The sequence below is a fragment of the Ursus americanus genome, chromosome 8 (genome assembly GCF_024610735.1).
Source record: "Ursus americanus isolate L20-20 chromosome 8, mUrsAme1.1.p, whole genome shotgun sequence".
NCBI classification, from domain to species: Eukaryota; Metazoa; Chordata; class Mammalia; order Carnivora; family Ursidae; genus Ursus; species Ursus americanus.
In genome coordinates, this window is record NC_142134.1 from 19,149,977 (window position 1) to 19,167,370 (window position 17,394).

Sequence of the window (17,394 nt, forward strand, 5' to 3'; positions counted from 1 at the left end):
GCCACCCAGGCACCCCTGAAGTATAATTAACATATAGCGTGATATTAGTTTAGATGTGCAATATAATGATACAACAATTCTGTACATTATTCAGTGCTCATCACGATTAAGTGTGCTCTTAATCCTCTTTATTTCACCCATCCTCCCACCCACCTCCCCTCTGGCAACCACCAACTTGTTCTTTGTATTTAAGAGTGGTTTTTGTCTCTTTTTTTCTTTGTTCATTTCTTTGTTGAATAGGTTCTTTTATCTATTCTTGTGATCTTTAGTACCTACTCCTAGGCCAGTCCCATACTATTTTATTTATCCTATCTTGACAATGTTTTAATCTTCAGTAGGGCCGGTTTCTGATTTGTATAAGGCTGATGCTTATAAAGCAGGTTGTCTAATTTTGCCTGTTACAGTCATTTGACCCTTTCTTTGAATGCTTCCATGGATACTAATAAATTTCAATTACTCATCCTGTCACTGTAATTCATAACTATAAATAAAACATAAGTTGGGTTAATATCTGTGAAAAAATAGCAAAAGAATGCCTTGCAGCTATTTCATAATATTTCACCAGTCAAAAAAACAGTGCTGAAAGTTCTGGTATTCATTTCAAGGTTTCACTCTGTCATTAGTCATATAATATATATAATATTTATCTCATTTTCTCATTTGTCTCTTAGTCTGGAAACATTTTAAAGCTTGCAAATTTGCTTCTTGGTAGGTTTTTTTATTTAAATAACCTGAAGTTTGGTAATTAGGGTAATGTAAACAGTTTTTCCATGATGATAAGCTCTGTAAACATGCTGTCACAAATTTTTAAAGACCATATTAATATGGGGGTGCCTGGGTGGCTCAGTCACTTGAACGTCTGACTCTTGGTTTCATCTCAGGTCACCATCTCATGGGTCGTGGGATTGAGCCCCACATTGGGCCCCGTGTTCAGCAGGGAGTTTTCTTGAAGATTCTCCCCTTCTGCCCCTCCCCCAACTCACATGTGTGTGAGCTCTTCTTTTTTCTCTCTTTCTAAAATAAATAAATCTTTTTTAAAAACCATATTAATATGGAACCCTACAAATTCCTGATTTCAAACTATATTACAAACCCATAGTAATTAAAACAGTATGGTATTGGCATAAACACAGATACACAGATCGGTGGCACAGAATAGAAAGCTTAGACATAAACCCACACATATATGGTCAATTAATTTATGACAAAGGAGCCAAAAATGTAGAATGGGAGAAAAATACTTATTGTAGTAAAATGGTTTAGGAAAACTGGATAGCTACATACAAAAGAATGAAACTGCTATTATCTTACAGCATATACAAGAATAAACTCAAAATAGATTAAAGCTGTAAACATAAGACCTGAAACCACGTAACTCCTAGAAGAAAATAACAGGGGTCTTTGACATCAGTCTTGGCAATGATTTTTTGGATTTGACACCAAAAGCAAAGGCAACAAAAACAAAAGTAAGTGGGACTACATCAAACTAAAAAGCACAATAAAGAAAACCATCAACACAATGGAAAGGTGACCTATGAAATGGGAGAAAATATTTGCAAATCATGTATCTGATAAAGGGTAATACTGAAAACATATAAAGAACTCATGCAACTCAATGGAGAAAAACCAAACAATCCAATTAAAAAATGGGCAGAGGAACTGAATAGATGTTTTTTCCAAAGACGACATACAGATGGCCAACAGGTACATGAAAAGATGCTCAGCATGACTAATCACCTGGGAAATGCAAATTAAAACCACAATGAGATGTTACCTTATACACGTTAGAATGGCTATTAGCAAAGACAGTGTGGGTGAGGAAGTCAAGGGAACACTAGTGCACTGTTGGTGGTAATGTAAATTGGCGTAGCCATTATGGAAAACAATATGGAGGTTCCCCCCAAAATTGAAAATAGAACTCCACCATATAATCCAGTAATTTCACTTCTGGGTATTTATCTGAAGGAAGTAGGATCACCATCTTGAAAATATGTCTGCACTCTGATGTTTTTTGCAGCGTTATTTGCAATAGCCAAGACATGAAAACAACCCAAGTGTCCACTGACAGATGAATGGATAAAGAAGATGTGAGATATACACACACACACACACACATATGTGTGTGTGTGTGTGTGTGTGTGTATATATATATATATATATGTCATATATATATAATGGAATAGTATTTGGCCATTAAAAAAAAGAATAAAATCTTGCCGTTTGCCACACCATGAAAACCTTGAGGGCATTATGCTAAATGAAGTAAGTCAGACACAGAAAGACAAAACTGTGATCTTACTTATACATGGACTTAAAAAAGAAAAAGAAAAATGAACTCATAGATACAGAGAACAGATTGGTGTTTGCTGTGGGGTGGGGTTGGTGGTGGGTGAAATGGGTGAAGGTGATCAAAATGTACAAAGTTCCAGTTATAAAATAAATAAGTTCTGGGAATGTAATGTACAGCATGATGACTTTAGTTAACGATACTGTAGTGTGTATTTGAAAGTTGCTAAGAGAGTAGGTCTCAGAAGTTCTCATCACAAGAAGTACTTCATTATGTCCAGTGATGGATGCTAACTTGTGGTAATCGTTGTGGTAATCAGTTTGCAATATATACATATATGGGGGCACCTGGGTGGCTCAGTTGGTTAAGCATCTGCCTTCGGCTCAGATCATGATCCCATGGTCCTGGGATTGAGCCCTCCATCAGGTTCCCTGCTCAGAGGGAGTCTGCTTCTCCCTCAGCCTGCTGTTCTCCCTGCTTGTGCTCTCTCTCTCTTTTTCAAATAAATAAATAAAATATTTAAAATATATATATATATATTAATTTTTCATATGTATTTTATGTATATATATATATTTTCATATATATATGAGATCATTGTGTAGACCTAAAAACTAATATAATGTTATATGTCAACTGTATTTTAATAAAAAAGGAAAACATAAGCTCTTTCCTCTTTTAAAAGTATGCCAAAATTAGCTGCCATTTAATTTACCTAGATTCAGAATGAGTCTTAAGTCATGTTCTATGTAGAAATATACACGAATTGCTATTTTAAGAGATTTCACAAATATTTATGGTGCAGGTTGCTTAGGATTCATTATGTCTGCTCTACCATTCTTTATTACAACTTCTTGTGAAAAGCTATTTCCTACAGGGTGTCTTTACATGATACCATCTGCCTTTCTCTTGGCACCAATATATTTTTTTAAAAAAAGAAAAATCCGCCCCTCCCCCAATGCTATGGTTAAGTAAGTTTGAGAAACACCATATACCATATCCATCTAGGAAATTTATAGTGGTCATTAGCATATAGTAAGGGTTCTGAGAAGGCTCTTGTTTAACTTTGTTTACCTTAGGGTTTCATAAATTAATTTGGCAGAGTAGGCTGTTTCATGTAATATCTATATCTAATCCTGAAGAGCTAATGTTTAATGAAACCAATACACTTTAGTAAATACTGCCCAATTAGCTTTAAGGAAAATATTGTTCTGATTTTTAGTAGATTAAACAGAGGCCATCTTAATATCTGTTTGAAACAGCACAACTTATGCAGCTGTCTCAAAGTGCTATATAGATTTCATTTAGTGGTAGTGTTCTCCCTTGTACCATAGAGAAACAAAGATATATAAAGAAGCATTAGGTTACTTGCCAAAATACACACATGATTGACACTAACTGGAACCAAAGCCCATATTGTCCAAACAATGATTTCTAAGCAATATTGACAAACAGAACCAAATATGGAACCCTACAAACTCATTGTTCTTGGGAGCCTTTTCTCTCCCTCTCTCTCCCCCTCCCTTTCTCCCTCCCTCCAACTTCACCAAACAATAAGAATCCTCATTTGCAGAACTAGAAGAGTGTTTTCTTCCCTTTTAGGTAAATTTCAGTTAAGCAAGGACTTTTACCATTTGCTAATTGGGAAATAATGTTCAAAGAAATTTATTTTAGGGGCACCTGGGTGGCACAGCGGTTAAGCGTCTGCCTTCGGCTCAGGGCGTGATCCCGGCGTTATGGGATCGAGCCCCACATCAGGCTCCTCCACTGTGGGCCTGCTTCTTCTGTCAAATAAATAAATAAAAATCTTTAGAAAAAAAAAAAAGAAATTTATTTTAAACACATAATTAGGGGTGCCTGGGCAGCTCAGTCATTAAGTGTCTGCCTTCGGCTCAGGGTGTGATTTCAGGGTTCTGGGATCGAGCCCCACATCGGGCTCCCTGCTCTGCTGGGAGCCTGCTTCTTCCTCTCTCACTCCCCCTGCTTGTGTTCCCTCTTTCGCTGGCTGTCTCTCTGTCAAATAAATAAATAAATAAAATCTTTAATAAAAAATAAAAATAAATTTAAATAAATAAACACATAATTAGGGTATTAATCTGTAAATGGAAATAGCTTAGGAAAGGGGTGCCTGGGTGGCTCAGTCAGTTTTAAGTGTCTGCCTTCAGCTCGGGTCATGATCCCAGAGTCCCAGGACATGCCACCCATCAGGCTTCCCACCCAGTGGGGAGTCTGCTTCTCCCTCTGACCCTCCCCCCCTCATGCTGTTTCTCACTCTCTCTCTCAAATAAATAAATAAAATCTTTACCAAAAAAAAAAAAAAGAAAGATATAGTTTAGGAAATAATACAAATAGAATCATTCAAGTCCATGTATTTGAGGGAAGCCCTTAATGTGTGTTAAATGTTGCTATTTTGAATTTAAATTAAGATTGTGGCTTTTTAACCCAGCTGTCAAGGATGTTAGGAAATAGAGATAACCTGAAAAAAAATTTTTAATTAAATTTTTTTTTTTTTTTTTTTTGAGAGAGAGCATGTGCAGCCGGGGAACAGGGCAGAGGGAGAGAGAGAGAATCCCAAGCAGGCTCCACGCCCAGGAGAGAGCCCCACATGATCCCCCAACCCTGAGATCATGACCTGAGCCGAAATCAAGAGTCAGATCCTTAACCAGCTGAGCCACCCAGGTGCCCCAAGAGATACCTGAAGATTTTTATTGAATGCATATTAACCGTTTTTCTGGTAATACGGTGTATTCAGAGAGGCGTTCATATGGAGTTTCTTAGACTACATCAGGGAAGAGACCAACTTGTGCATTCTCAAGGAAATTAAGTGTATTCTAATGCCTCTGTCTTTTGCAAAAATAGTAACTGTTACATGTTACCTAGTATTTCAGGTGTTGGGAAAATGCAGTTTAGTCAGTAGTTGTCAAGAGTTGGGGTTGGTAGGAGAGGGTGTGAATATAAAAGGGAGTGCAAGAGAGTTTCTTTGTGGTGATGGAACAATTTTGTATCTTGATGGCAATTTAATTACATGAATCTATACAATCTTTAGTATACATCCCCAAAAAATGCATTAAAAAACTGGGGAGATCTGAATAAGTTCTGTCTTGTAGTTAATAGTATTGTACCAATTTCCTGGTTTTGATACTATTTTATGGTGATGTAAGACGTTATTCTGTTGGGGAAAGTATACATGGGAACTCTGTATTCGTTTTGTAGCTTTTTGTGAGTCTAAAATTGTTTTAAAATAAAAACATTTAAATAATGTGTTTATACTTCTATTCAGCATACTGATTTAAAAAAAATACTTTCAGTGTTTCTTAGAGGCAAATATACAACTTTAGTTCTTAAGGGAGTTCTTGAGGACTGGAGATACTATTTACTTTTATTTTGTCATTTAATAACTATTCATTAAGCATGTACAGCTGGAGGCATTTTGATGTCCTACTTAAAAGAATGGGCTTTGGAGTTGGATCTGGTCAAATCCTGGCTCTGCTACATTTTAGCTTTGTGACCTTGGGGAAGTTTCGTAATCTCTCCGAGCTTCAGTTTCTCCCATCTGTAATGGGCATAATGATGATACAAACAGCAGCTCACATTTATTGTTATAATATGTAATTAGTTATTATTTGTACTTCATATAATTTAACTCATTTAATCCTTATAGCAATCTGTTAAGAAAGGTATTATTTTCACATTTTCAGTTGAGAAAACTTAGGCACAGAGAAGTTTAATTACTTGCACAAGGTCATACAACAAGGAATGTTGTACCCTAGATTAAAACCCTGACAGGTGGTATTTTTTTTTTTTAAGATTTTATTTATTTATTCGACAGAGACAGAGACAGCCAGCGAGAGAGGGAACACAAGCAGGGGGAGTGGGAGAGGAAGAAGCAGGCTCATAGCGGAGGAGCCTGATGTGGGGCTCGACCCCATAACGCTGGGATCATGCCCTGAGCCGAAGGCAGACGCTTAACCGCTGTGCCACCCAGGCGCCCCATGGCAGGTGGTATTTTCTGTTTTTGATGATGCGGAACTAGCTTTTTGCAGACCAACTGTCTCACCAAAAACAACTAAAAATCAGAAAAAAATATATTTTAAAAATCTGTTTGAAGTCATTGGAGACCTAGTAAGGGAGTCAGGACCCCAGAGGCCACATTCATGAAGTAAAGGGAATCCTAGAGAAGTCAGCCTCATGTTCACTGTAACACTTCTCAGGGCATTTGCTGATTTGTAAGTTGTGGCTGAAAGACTGAGATGATGAGCAGAAAGTGGCTACAGAAAAGTTAAGGAGCTGAGTGGATCTGTCAGTCTTACAGATCTCATGAACAAAAATTTGAAGTCAGGCCCGAAGGAAGCCTGTAAAGACCCAATTCCTAGTTGGGGCCACTATATAGGGGAAGAGTGAACCAGAAATAGACAGGGCCTCTGGAGGATTGAAGCTCTGCTTCAGATCAGCTCAATTTGTGATTGGTTTAGGAAAATCTGCCCCTGCTTTTAAATGCCTGCCAGAAGCCAAAGTAAATTTTCTCTGGAGGAATATAACATCATTCAGAGCCTCAAATTATGCTTAATTTTTCATAAACAATGTCTGGCATTTAGTCAGAAATCATCAGGCACATGAGGCAACCAGACAAAATTATTCAAAACCAAGAAATGTAGGTAATGGAGTTATCAGACTTAGACTTTTAAAATAGCTACGATTAATATATTCAGGAATTTATTTAACAAGGTGAAGAATTTCAACAGAGAGTTAGAAACTTATAAGAATGAATCTGATGAACCAGAGCCTGGTGTAACATTGTGCATCAAGTATGCTTCGATTGAAAAAAAAGAAAAAAAGAATCAGATGAATATTTTCAAACTGGAAACTTAAAACAGAGATAAAGAGTTTAATAGATGAGTTTATCAATAAAGTAGATACAGATAAAGGACTGGACATTTTTTGAGAAATAAAATGGAGAGACTTCCTCATTAGCAGACCCATACTTAAGGAAATCCTCAAGTGAGTTCTTTAGGCAGAAGGAAAATGATCCTAAATCATCTGTGCTTCGAAGCAGGAAAACACAGGAAGAACAGAAAGGGTAAATTTGTGGGTGCCTTTAAATGAGTGTTTTGTGGAGGTAAAATTACATGTAGAATTAGAATAGTTAACCATAGTGCAAAGATGGGGCAAGAGTAAATGGGGTCAGTGTTCTATGGTTCTTTCATTTCCTGGGTGATGGGTGAAGTACTAATTTAATTCCTACTTTGTACGTTGTCATCTCTAGGGTGACCAGTAAAAGATTAGTAACATAATGTATAATAAAAAGCTAATATGGGGAGGGGGAATGAAATAATAAAATATTTAACCCAAAAGAAGGTAAGAAAGGAGAGAAAAAAGAAACAGAAGAGGACCGGTGGTTCAAAAAGGAAACAGTACAATGGTGGATTTAAATCCAGATCTTTAAATAACTATGTTCTTTTTTTTTTTTTTTTAAGATTTTATTTATTTATTTAACACAGATAGAGACAGCCAGCGAGAGAGGGAACACAAGCAGGGGGAGTGGGAGAGGAAGAAGCAGGCTCATAGCGGAGGAGCCTGATGTGGGGCTCGATCCCATAACGCCGGGATCACGCCCTGAGCCGAAGGCAGACGCTTAACCGCTGTGCCACCCAGGCGCCCCTAAATAACTATGTTCTATATATAACTATATAAGATGTAGACAGACACATACTGATTTAAAAATACAGTCAGATCTTATTTTTGTTTTAAAGACCCAATTATATACATCTCGTAAGAGTTGTAGCTTGAAGCTTAGGATGCAGGAAAGTTGAAAGTAAAGAGACGGAAAAAGGTGTGCTCTGCAAACTTCACTAAACCAGCCCCTGTACTCGTGCCATGATATACCTAGCTCATAATGTGGCTGCTAGATTTAAATCAGATCATCTTATTTAGAGTTTTAAAAGCACTGTCCCTCATACATACTAGTACCCGATAAATTTACTATGCTTGAGGCCCCTTGTTTAGGATAGTATTTTTTTCTAGGAGCTGTGATAGGAAGGGCTATGTCTCTTGCATCCCTGTATATTTTTGTCTCATGCTTGCTTGATTTTTCAATAGCTTCCATATGTAAACATTTTATCCCTTTTCTTAAGCTTTATGTTTTCATTTAACCCATGACTGTTGCGGCTGTTGTCTCTTATCTTTGTTTTAAATCTGTTTGGTGGTGCCCCTGCCCGGTGATAAGATGTGAATCATTTTATGCTGAAGTAATCTCCTTTGACTATTGCCTGTATTCCTCTCTCTCTTTTTTTCTGAGCTCTTATGAAAATGTTCAGATTCTTAAGAATTATTCTTTCATAAATTATTATTCACATAATATAGATTTCCTCCATCATGTCAGTTGTCTTAAAGCATGAGGGCTCTTTGAAGAATAGGTGGGGATGTAATTCTTTATAAAATAATACTGCAGAACCGGTTGAGAATCTGGTCTGGACCTTTGCTTTGGAGAAGAACCCATTGTATGTTGGTTAAACATCAAGTGAAAACATCTTGAAAGACTTCAGTTCTGCCTCTGATGTTTCATTTAGCTTTTTGGGAAGTCACATTGCTGTTTATCAGAATAAAGGAAAGGATTAAAAATTATTAAAATGATTATATTGACTCAAGTTTCAATCTCCCCAAATTAGTTTCCTTAGACAACCAAAATTGGGGTAATTTTGGACCAAATTTGGCCCCTTAAACCCCTATGTTAGTGGGTACATTTTTATCTGCGGATACAATTGAATCGACTAGACTTAATGAGGGTATAAGATGGACTTTTCTTTTGGGTTTCTTTCTTTTTTAGAAGATGTAAAAATGAAATTTGTCCTAGTTAATTTGGTGGGTAGCAATAAAGCCAAGTGTCTGCATCGCCTTCTCTGTGTTGAATATGAGGCTTAATTCTGGGAGTTTTAAAATGATTCTTTACTCATAGATATTAACAAAACTGAGTAAGTTCTTGTAACTTAAGTAATAATTTCTTCATAGCAAGTCATCTGACCTGGATTCTCAAGGAAGTAACCACTAGAGATGGAAGGTAGAACTCATTAATTTTGGTTTCACTCCTATATTCATTACTATTCTTTTCATTTCTCTTTGAACAGGTTGTTCCTTGCAACAGCTTTTGATGAAATACAGGAACATACTTTTTTACTTGAGCGATTGTCATAAGTTAAAAGGGTAGGAAAGTTAAACCCCAGATTAACGACAGCCGTGTTGTATTGTTTACTAGGCAGTGAAATCAGCTGTGCAGACCATCACTGTTGGAGGCGTGAGCACATCACAGTTTAAGACAATTATTCCTCTGGCAACTGCTCCCAATGTCCAGCAGATTCAAGTGCCTGGAAGCAAGTTTCATTATGTCCGACTTGTTACTGCCACCACAGCCAGTAGCTCAAGCCAGCCAGTTAGTCAGAATCCCAGTACAAACACTCAACCTCTCCAGCAAGGTTAGTAACCATTTTTTAAAAACAGTAATTAATTCTTTGAACATTATTGAAGAACATTGGTCCTTTTCTTGCTGAAATCCTGATTAAGAATGGCATTTCAGCTGAGAGTACGCATCAGCAACTATTGCAGAAGACAGCAAAATAGAGTCCTAGTTGTGTATGAATACAGTCTTTCCCTCTGCCGGAAGTGGGTGCGCAGTGTACTCTACTACCAGACCGGCAGCGTCGTGCATCACTTTGGGGGGAGCCATTATATTGCTCGTTTATAAGCCTGTCATTGGTCTGAGTGGGACAAATTTAGATGAAACGGAATTATCTTATTTTCTAAACTGTGAAGCTGCTTGGTAGGGTTTGGATCAGCTGAAATGACTGGTAGGCAAGGTCTAAGAACCTGATACTACTTTCATCCTTTACTCATTTTGAATCTGTAATTGCTAATAAAAAGCAATTAAAATATTCTGTTATTTTGCCTAGTTGTACTTTTCCTGGGGGGTATTTCTGCTTATAAACCTTCCATTTTCTGTTTGTGTTTAACCCTTCCTCTCACCTGGTACATATACACAGACACACACAACCACTCTCCATGTTTATCTGCTTGTGAGAAGTTGAATGGTGTGAAAGGATCAGGACAGTTTACAGTTTGGGCCAAATTTTTTTTGTCTTAGAAAAGGACTGCTGCATATCCCATCAATGTCAAAAAGCAATTGATGGCAAGTAAATGATTTATTATTTACTGGATGTAAATAGAGGAATTAAAGACCACTTGTTTGCTTCTTCATACTTACTAAGGGATCAGAGGGTTGGAACTATCTATTGCTGATCGCTTGTTCACCTGAGGGAAACTGTCGAAGAGAAAACCAATTTATTTTTTTAAGTTACCGATGGGAGAAACTAGAGGATACGTGAGGGAAATAGTATTTTAGTATGTATTCTATTAAAATTAGACCTATCAAGTAATTATATTTTCTAATCCCTTTTTAAACTGATTTTAGAAGAAAATCTTTTATTATGGTGTTCTTAATGAAAGGAAAATGAAACTTGCGTTTCATTTCAGTGCTAAGGGAGCCAAATTTTATATTCTCTCAGTACTTGAACTTAGCAGGTCACTAAAAGAGGTGCTGCAAATGTGGTTTACTCAGATGGTGATCATGATATAAAGCAGCCGTTAGGTACCGTTGGTTATATTTTATGTGTGTGTGTTGGTATGTGTACCGTATGCTGAGACCCATTTCCAGTGTAATGTTTATACTAATTTCCTTTTCAATAATAAGCCTTTGGTACAAGTAGAAAAGACGCTGAAGATCCAGGAAGAGTGGAGGAATAGGTTGGACAGTTCATAATTCTAGTGTATTTATTGGTACCTTCTTTTCCAAGTTTATATCTGTCTGTCTGCCTCTCTCTACCGCTATATGCTCTCTGCCTCCTGGAAATCCCTCACACACACACACACACCCCTCCTTCTTTTTCCCTGCGTCTTTCTTTTTTGCTTTCCACTTTCAGCTTTCCCTCTCTGTCCTCCCTTCTGTCTCTCGAACTTCTTCAGTTCTCCCTGTGTCTACCGTCTTCCCACCCACTCAGGTCCACAACCACCTATGTGATTGCCCTTACGTCCACCCGTAGCCTTCTCTGTTTGCTCTCCTATCCCATAAGAGGCCTGGGTAAACAAAATATATATTATTTCACAGAAATAATGAATTTATAATTTTTATTAGAGATACATGAAAATAGTTGATCTAGTTCATCGAATGTATTAATATGTCTTTCTAAGGGCTTAATTTCCAATAAGGGATTTCCTTATGCGAAAGGGACTTGGGCTCATCTCGTACATTTCTCACCAAAGCCATACAAAACCAGTATTCACAGGCTCCACCATGTTCATGGCTGGCCGGATAGCAGGCAGCACAGTAGAAAGATCCAGAAGAGTTCATGGTTCAATTCTTTAGAATGTAATCTCCTACCATCTTGGTAAGGAAGTCAATTTAATAAATTAAAAAGCCTTGGATGTATGGTTTCTAAAATTTGGAAGGAGGCTGTTCTAAGAGGATTGTTCAGAATTTCTGTTCAAGACTAAAAAAGAAAAGATTATTCCAGCTTCTGTGAAAATGGCAGTAATAGTAATGTGGGACTGTGCTCAAAAGTTGAGGAGGAGGAGAAATACAGACCATTGACGTAGTTATGTAACACCAGTATGTCCCCATTTCCATGGGTAATGTGTAGCATTCTCTTTTCTGACCACTTCGTTTTATGTTTTCTTTATTTCCCAGGCTTAGTGAAAACTCAGCATGCAGATGCCAAGCTAATGTAAACCTAGAGTTCTCAAATTTCCTAGCTGTGTGTGTGTGCGCACGCATATATGCCCACGTGCGTAGAGACAGTTACCCTTTATTATCCAAATAAAAATCGTCCGCATCTGTCACTTGATGTGACTGAGGGTAGACCACACACTCCTTCCCATCGTTGCAGAGACCACCAGGAAGTTCTTACCTTCTCTGGTTGTTGGAGCCGCTTCAGAACTGCGGCTCAGTGTGCTCATGGAACAATGACCAGCATTCCTCTCCAAGGAGCAAGTGGTGGGGGGGGGGGTGTCTGTTCTCCAAGTTCCAAGCAGGAATTCAGGCTTTTAATTCCTTTTACTTCACCTTTTAATTCTTTTTAGTATTGCTGAGACCAGCCTGTGGTGGTTATTATAACTTAACTAAAGCTAAAGCAACTGAAGAGAATCAGAACAGGACATAATTTTAAATCCAGTATCAGATGTCATTGCTCCTATAATTCTGTTCCTACACTCTTGGTATAACAACTTTATTGAGCTCTAATTCGTGTGTACTATAAAAGTTACCCTTGTTAAGCATACAGTTTAGTGGTTTTTAGTGCATCGGGGGAGATGCAGTCATCACCACTAAAACACTTTCTGGAGGTCTCCCTGTTTCCCCTCTGTCCTCTTGCTGCAGGGTCCCACTCCCTTTTAGGTCAGAATACTGTCTGATGTTCTTCCAGGACTCTCAGCCTTCTGTCTTTAGCCATCAATCCTCCCAGGCGCTTTTATCTAAGGAAGTCTCTTATTGTGCAGAGCAGTTTAGATCCCATTATCTCAACCTCCCTCTTTCAGACCAGGCCTTAGTCTTTTTGCATAAGTAAAACCGGAAGGGCTATCCTTCCTGTCTTCTTAGTCCCTTTTCTAGACTGTGGAAGTGGCAGTAGGCAGTGTTAAAAAGCGTACAGGTCTAGTGTCAGCCTCTCTCCTGAATTGCATCATAGCTTTTCTCTATGTCAGGGTTCATCTTCCCTTCAAATCTTCTCATCCTGGACGTTTTAGTTCTGGTAGCTGTCATTTTCCAGGTCACTTGAAAGCTTCACGATGACTTACGTCTTCTTCCCTTATACGTGCAGTTTCTGCCATCCACTCGGGTGGTAATTCATGTTCCTTTCACCTCCACCCTGTCTCTTGCAACTGCTCTCTCATGTCTGTCCCCAGCTCTGTCACCCCAAGAAGACCCTCAGTGTGTACACTCTTCTAACTTTCCTTGTTTCGTGCAACTCCATTCTGTTTTGCACGCTGCTACCAAACAGTTTCTTTTTGTGCTATTCCAGTCATATTTCTAATCCTCAGAAACTTCTCATTGCCTACTGAATTAAAAAATACAGATGAAATATGCAGATTTCAACCCTGACACTCAAGATCCTGACATTGGGCTTGCCTACTTTCACCCTGGGCTCCAACCAGACTGGTCTGTTCACCAGCATTTTGTGAAATGCTTTGCCGCTTTCCAGCATCAAGCCCCTACTTCTCACGCTCCTGCCTCTGCATGGGATGCCCTGCTCCGGTCTGTGTGCCCTCTCCGCGGCCTGACCGTTGATCAGGACCCATCTCAGACACTGTGCCCTCCACACACCCTTTCGTATTCCCATCCTCTGCCAGTCAGACATACGTTCTGCTTCCCTTGGACTCCGCGGCACTCTCTCTTTTTTAACCATGTTTATTTTATTGGGTACATGTCTAATCAGCTCTACTTGAGTGTAATCTCTTTGAGCAAATCTCTTTTAGCTTCCTTGGAACACAGTCCACAGTGCCATTTATATAGTAATAATGGTTGTAGTAACAATGACGTTAATGGCAACTAACATTTATTGAGCACTTACTGTTTGTTGGATACTGTTCTAATAAATTTTCATGGATTTACATATTTAATCCTTACACCCTGTGAGGGAGGTACTATCCCCATGTTATAGATGGGGATACAGGCAAAGAGAGTTAGAAAGCAGCAGAATTGGGATTTGAGCCTCCAGGGTGAATGACTTAAGAGACCATATTCTTAACCTTCATGCTATGCTGCCTTTCAGTAGGTACCCTGTAAATAATGAATTATGTAAGGATGGTATTCTTCTCTGGTTTCAATACAAACATGGCAATTAGAGTATAGAACAGCATAGTTACTCGAGCTCCTGAGCGGCAGTTTTTTTATTTAAAGGACATTTCAACTGACTAGATTTAGTAGCGCGTGTTTAAATCATCTGAATACAGATCGAAGTATTTTCAGTGACTTAAGTGACAAACGTTCCCTTGTCAAGCGGATAGACTACAGCTGCTACCTTAGCTCTAAGTTCCCTGGTAGAGGGTTAAAGAATTTTAAAAGGTAACTGTCCTGATTTAAGATTGCTCCAAATGGGGAACAGATGGGATTCTTTAAGGTCTTTTGTGAGGATATCTTGAAAGAACTAAGTATCTTCAATGGTTCAAGCAGTATTTCCTGTAAATAAGTTGTCCTTTCCTCCTTTTTTAAAAAGCAAAGCCTGTGGTGGTTAATACCACTCCCGTGCGGATGTCAGTTCCACTCGTCTCGGCGCAGACTGTCAAGCAGGTGAGTGTCACGGAGCTTCTCCCAGACAGACAGTTCACTTTTCAAATGGAAAGTGAAGATTCACATTCAGGGGATTCGCACTGAATGGAGAAGCTGTAAAATGTATTCCTGTCACCGTGTATATGCTTTCTTTTTTCCTAAGGTTGTTCCCAAACCCATCAACCCCACTTCACAGATAGTCACCACCAGCCAGCCCCAGCAGCGGCTCATCATGCCTGCCACCCCACTGCCGCAGATCCAGCCCAACCTCACCAACCTGCCGCCGGGCACCGTGCTGGCCCCGGCTCCGGGGACAGGGAACGTGGGCTATGCAGTGCTTCCCGCTCAGTATGTTACTCAGGTAGGAGGAAAAAATGGAGTCATTGCATTTCAAAAAGGGTAATTTGGGAGCGCCTGGGTGGCTCAGTCGTTAAGCGTCTGCCTTCGGCTCAGGGCATGATCCCAGGGTCCTGGGATCGAGCCCCACATCGGGCTCCCTGCTCGCTGGGAGCCTGCTTCTTCCTCTCCCATTCCCCCTGCTTGTGTTCCCTCTCTCGCTGGTTGTCTCTCTCTCTGTCAAATAAATAAATAAAATCTTTAAAAAAAAAAAATCAAAAAGGGTAATTTGGTCAAAGATGTACAGCCCTATCACATTCTGAAGCTACTGAAAAACATCTGACTTGGTATTAAAATGGCTGTTTCCAAAATCTTAAGATGCTAACGAAAACTTCTGAATTTATCTTTGTGTATCTCTAGCATTCCGAAATACCAGCACAAGTCACATACACAAGTCAGATACCTGGGAACTGAGAGCAGTTTGGTGAGAGGACAAGACTATGTAGATAGAAGAGGGGAGAAGTTGAAACTAGAGTCGTCAGAGTCCCAGTGCATTTAGAGAGTGCCGTGACACGATCCAGCTCTTCCTCACATATGAGGAGGGTGCCCCGGACTTGCTCCTGGAGAGTGGACTGTGAGATGCATTTCTGGGTGACGCATCTTTAGTGACCTGTCCAGCCACTCTCACCTGGTCATCTTTAGAGACAAAGTCGCATGTCATCCAGCTGGTGAGGGTTAGGAGTGCTGCTCCTAGGAAGCAGATAGAAGTTTTCTTTTTCATGCAAGAATCCAGCTAATTTGCACCATGTTCTAAACTGTTGAATTGATCTCCTCAGATTATAAGAGAAAGAAACAGAAACCTGGGTACTCTAATGAAATGTGCTTTGGAGTATGTTCAATGTGGCTACTGGTTAGAAAATGAGTGTTCCGTATTTTTATCATCAGCATCTCTTTTCTTGTGTAGAAATCAATGTAAAGTAGAAAGTGCCCATGTAATTCTCATTCTCTATAACTTGTAATGTGACGAATGATCGGCATAGTACCTATTTTATCTACAGGTAGACCCATTGCATTGTTTTAACCAATACAAGTTAATACTTGTACTTTTGGAGCGTTCGTCTAGAATTTCCTGATCCTGATAGGCTTACTCCTCTGTGAAAGATTTCTCGTATTTGTACCCTGTAGTACTTTAAAATGTTCACATTGTTTCTACCTCTAGTATTAGTTTGGGTCTTTAAAAGAGCTCCATGAAGTACTGTGTCTGTGAAATTCTCCGTACTCTTTTTCCTATTTTAGTAGATGAATTTGTTTCTTACTGATCATGACATCTGGGAGTATTGTGCGTTTTTGTAAAGATGGTCTAAAATTACCTTTCTTTATGTGTAGCTCCAGCAGTCTTCATATGTGTCTATAGCAAGCAACTCTAACTTTACTGGGACACCTGGTATCCAGACGCAGGCAAGGCTTCCATTCAATGGGTGAGTGTTCTGAAAATACGTAAGTTAAGTTGTTGGATCAGATTCAATGCAGCATTAAATGTATATATTTCACAATACATTTATATGATATTTTTTCCTCAAAGCCATATGAGCATGCCTCTGTAGAACTTTTTATTTTGAGGAGAAGTGACAGGAGCAGTCAGAGAACCCCCAAATGTCTTTTACTTAGATTCATCAATTTTGCCACATATTCTCTGTCTCTTCTTCTCTGTCTCTCTTTCATCCTGAATATGTTTTTAAAAATGATATTAACTAGTTTTTAAATTGTTATGTTAGGTCCTTGCCTCTTTTTGTTGTTGTTCGTTGGTTTTTAAATCTGTGAACCGCTTCCTTTGCAATATTGGTTTAGAGGCAGTGCTTAGTAAATTGCATGGAACCAGTGTGCCTCTCTCCAATTCCAGCCCCATACACTCCTTTTCCTCACTACAGTTTGTAATTGAATCCCAAAAGTTTTGAGCAGATTTCAGCTTTACTTCTCTCAGAAGGAAGAGTATTTTTTGTGGAGTGTTCTTTAGAAGCTATTAATAATTTCCTTTTTAAAAAATCCCTATCTTGGCTCTCTACTTCTGTCTTCATCTTACAACTTGCTTTTGAACTTGATGCAGAGGGAACAACATAGCAAACTTTCATTAGAGATGGATACATTCGTTAAAGCTTTATTTGAGGAGGAATTTACAGAGACTTTGCTCATTTTTAATAGGTATCTTTAATTGATGAAAATGTGTATCTTTTGTGTCTGTGCAGCATAATCCCATCAGAGTCTGCCAGTCGGCCCAGAAAACCCTGTAATTGTACAAAATCGCTGTGTTTGAAACTGTAAGTCTTTTTGCTACTGCTACTTATTTGATACAGCTGAAAATGCTTTTAAAAGCAAATGAGGGGCGCCTGGGTGGCACAGTGAGGGGCACCTGGGTGGCACAGCGGTTAAGCGTCTGCCTTCGGCTCAGGGCGTGATCCCAGCGTTCTGG

The 17,394-nt window shown here is 39.0% G+C and overlaps 1 protein-coding gene across 6 annotated transcripts in view; it reads left to right on the forward strand.

Moving 5' to 3' along the window:
- LIN54 (lin-54 DREAM MuvB core complex component) overlaps positions 1-17,394 on the forward strand; it is a 65,692-nt gene that overhangs the window by 38,617 nt on the left and 9,681 nt on the right. For 5 of the 6 annotated variants that reach the window (XM_045790633.2, XM_045790658.2, XM_045790673.2 and 2 more), the window contains 5 exons: positions 9,537-9,753; positions 14,539-14,612; positions 14,755-14,952; positions 16,314-16,405; positions 17,171-17,242. In XM_045790633.2, coding sequence (XP_045646589.1) covers positions 9,537-9,753; positions 14,539-14,612; positions 14,755-14,952; positions 16,314-16,405; positions 17,171-17,242 — 653 coding nt within the window. The remainder of the gene's footprint in view (positions 1-9,536; positions 9,754-14,538; positions 14,613-14,754; positions 14,953-16,313; positions 16,406-17,170; positions 17,243-17,394) is intronic. The other variant, XM_045790665.2, reaches the window with a different exon arrangement.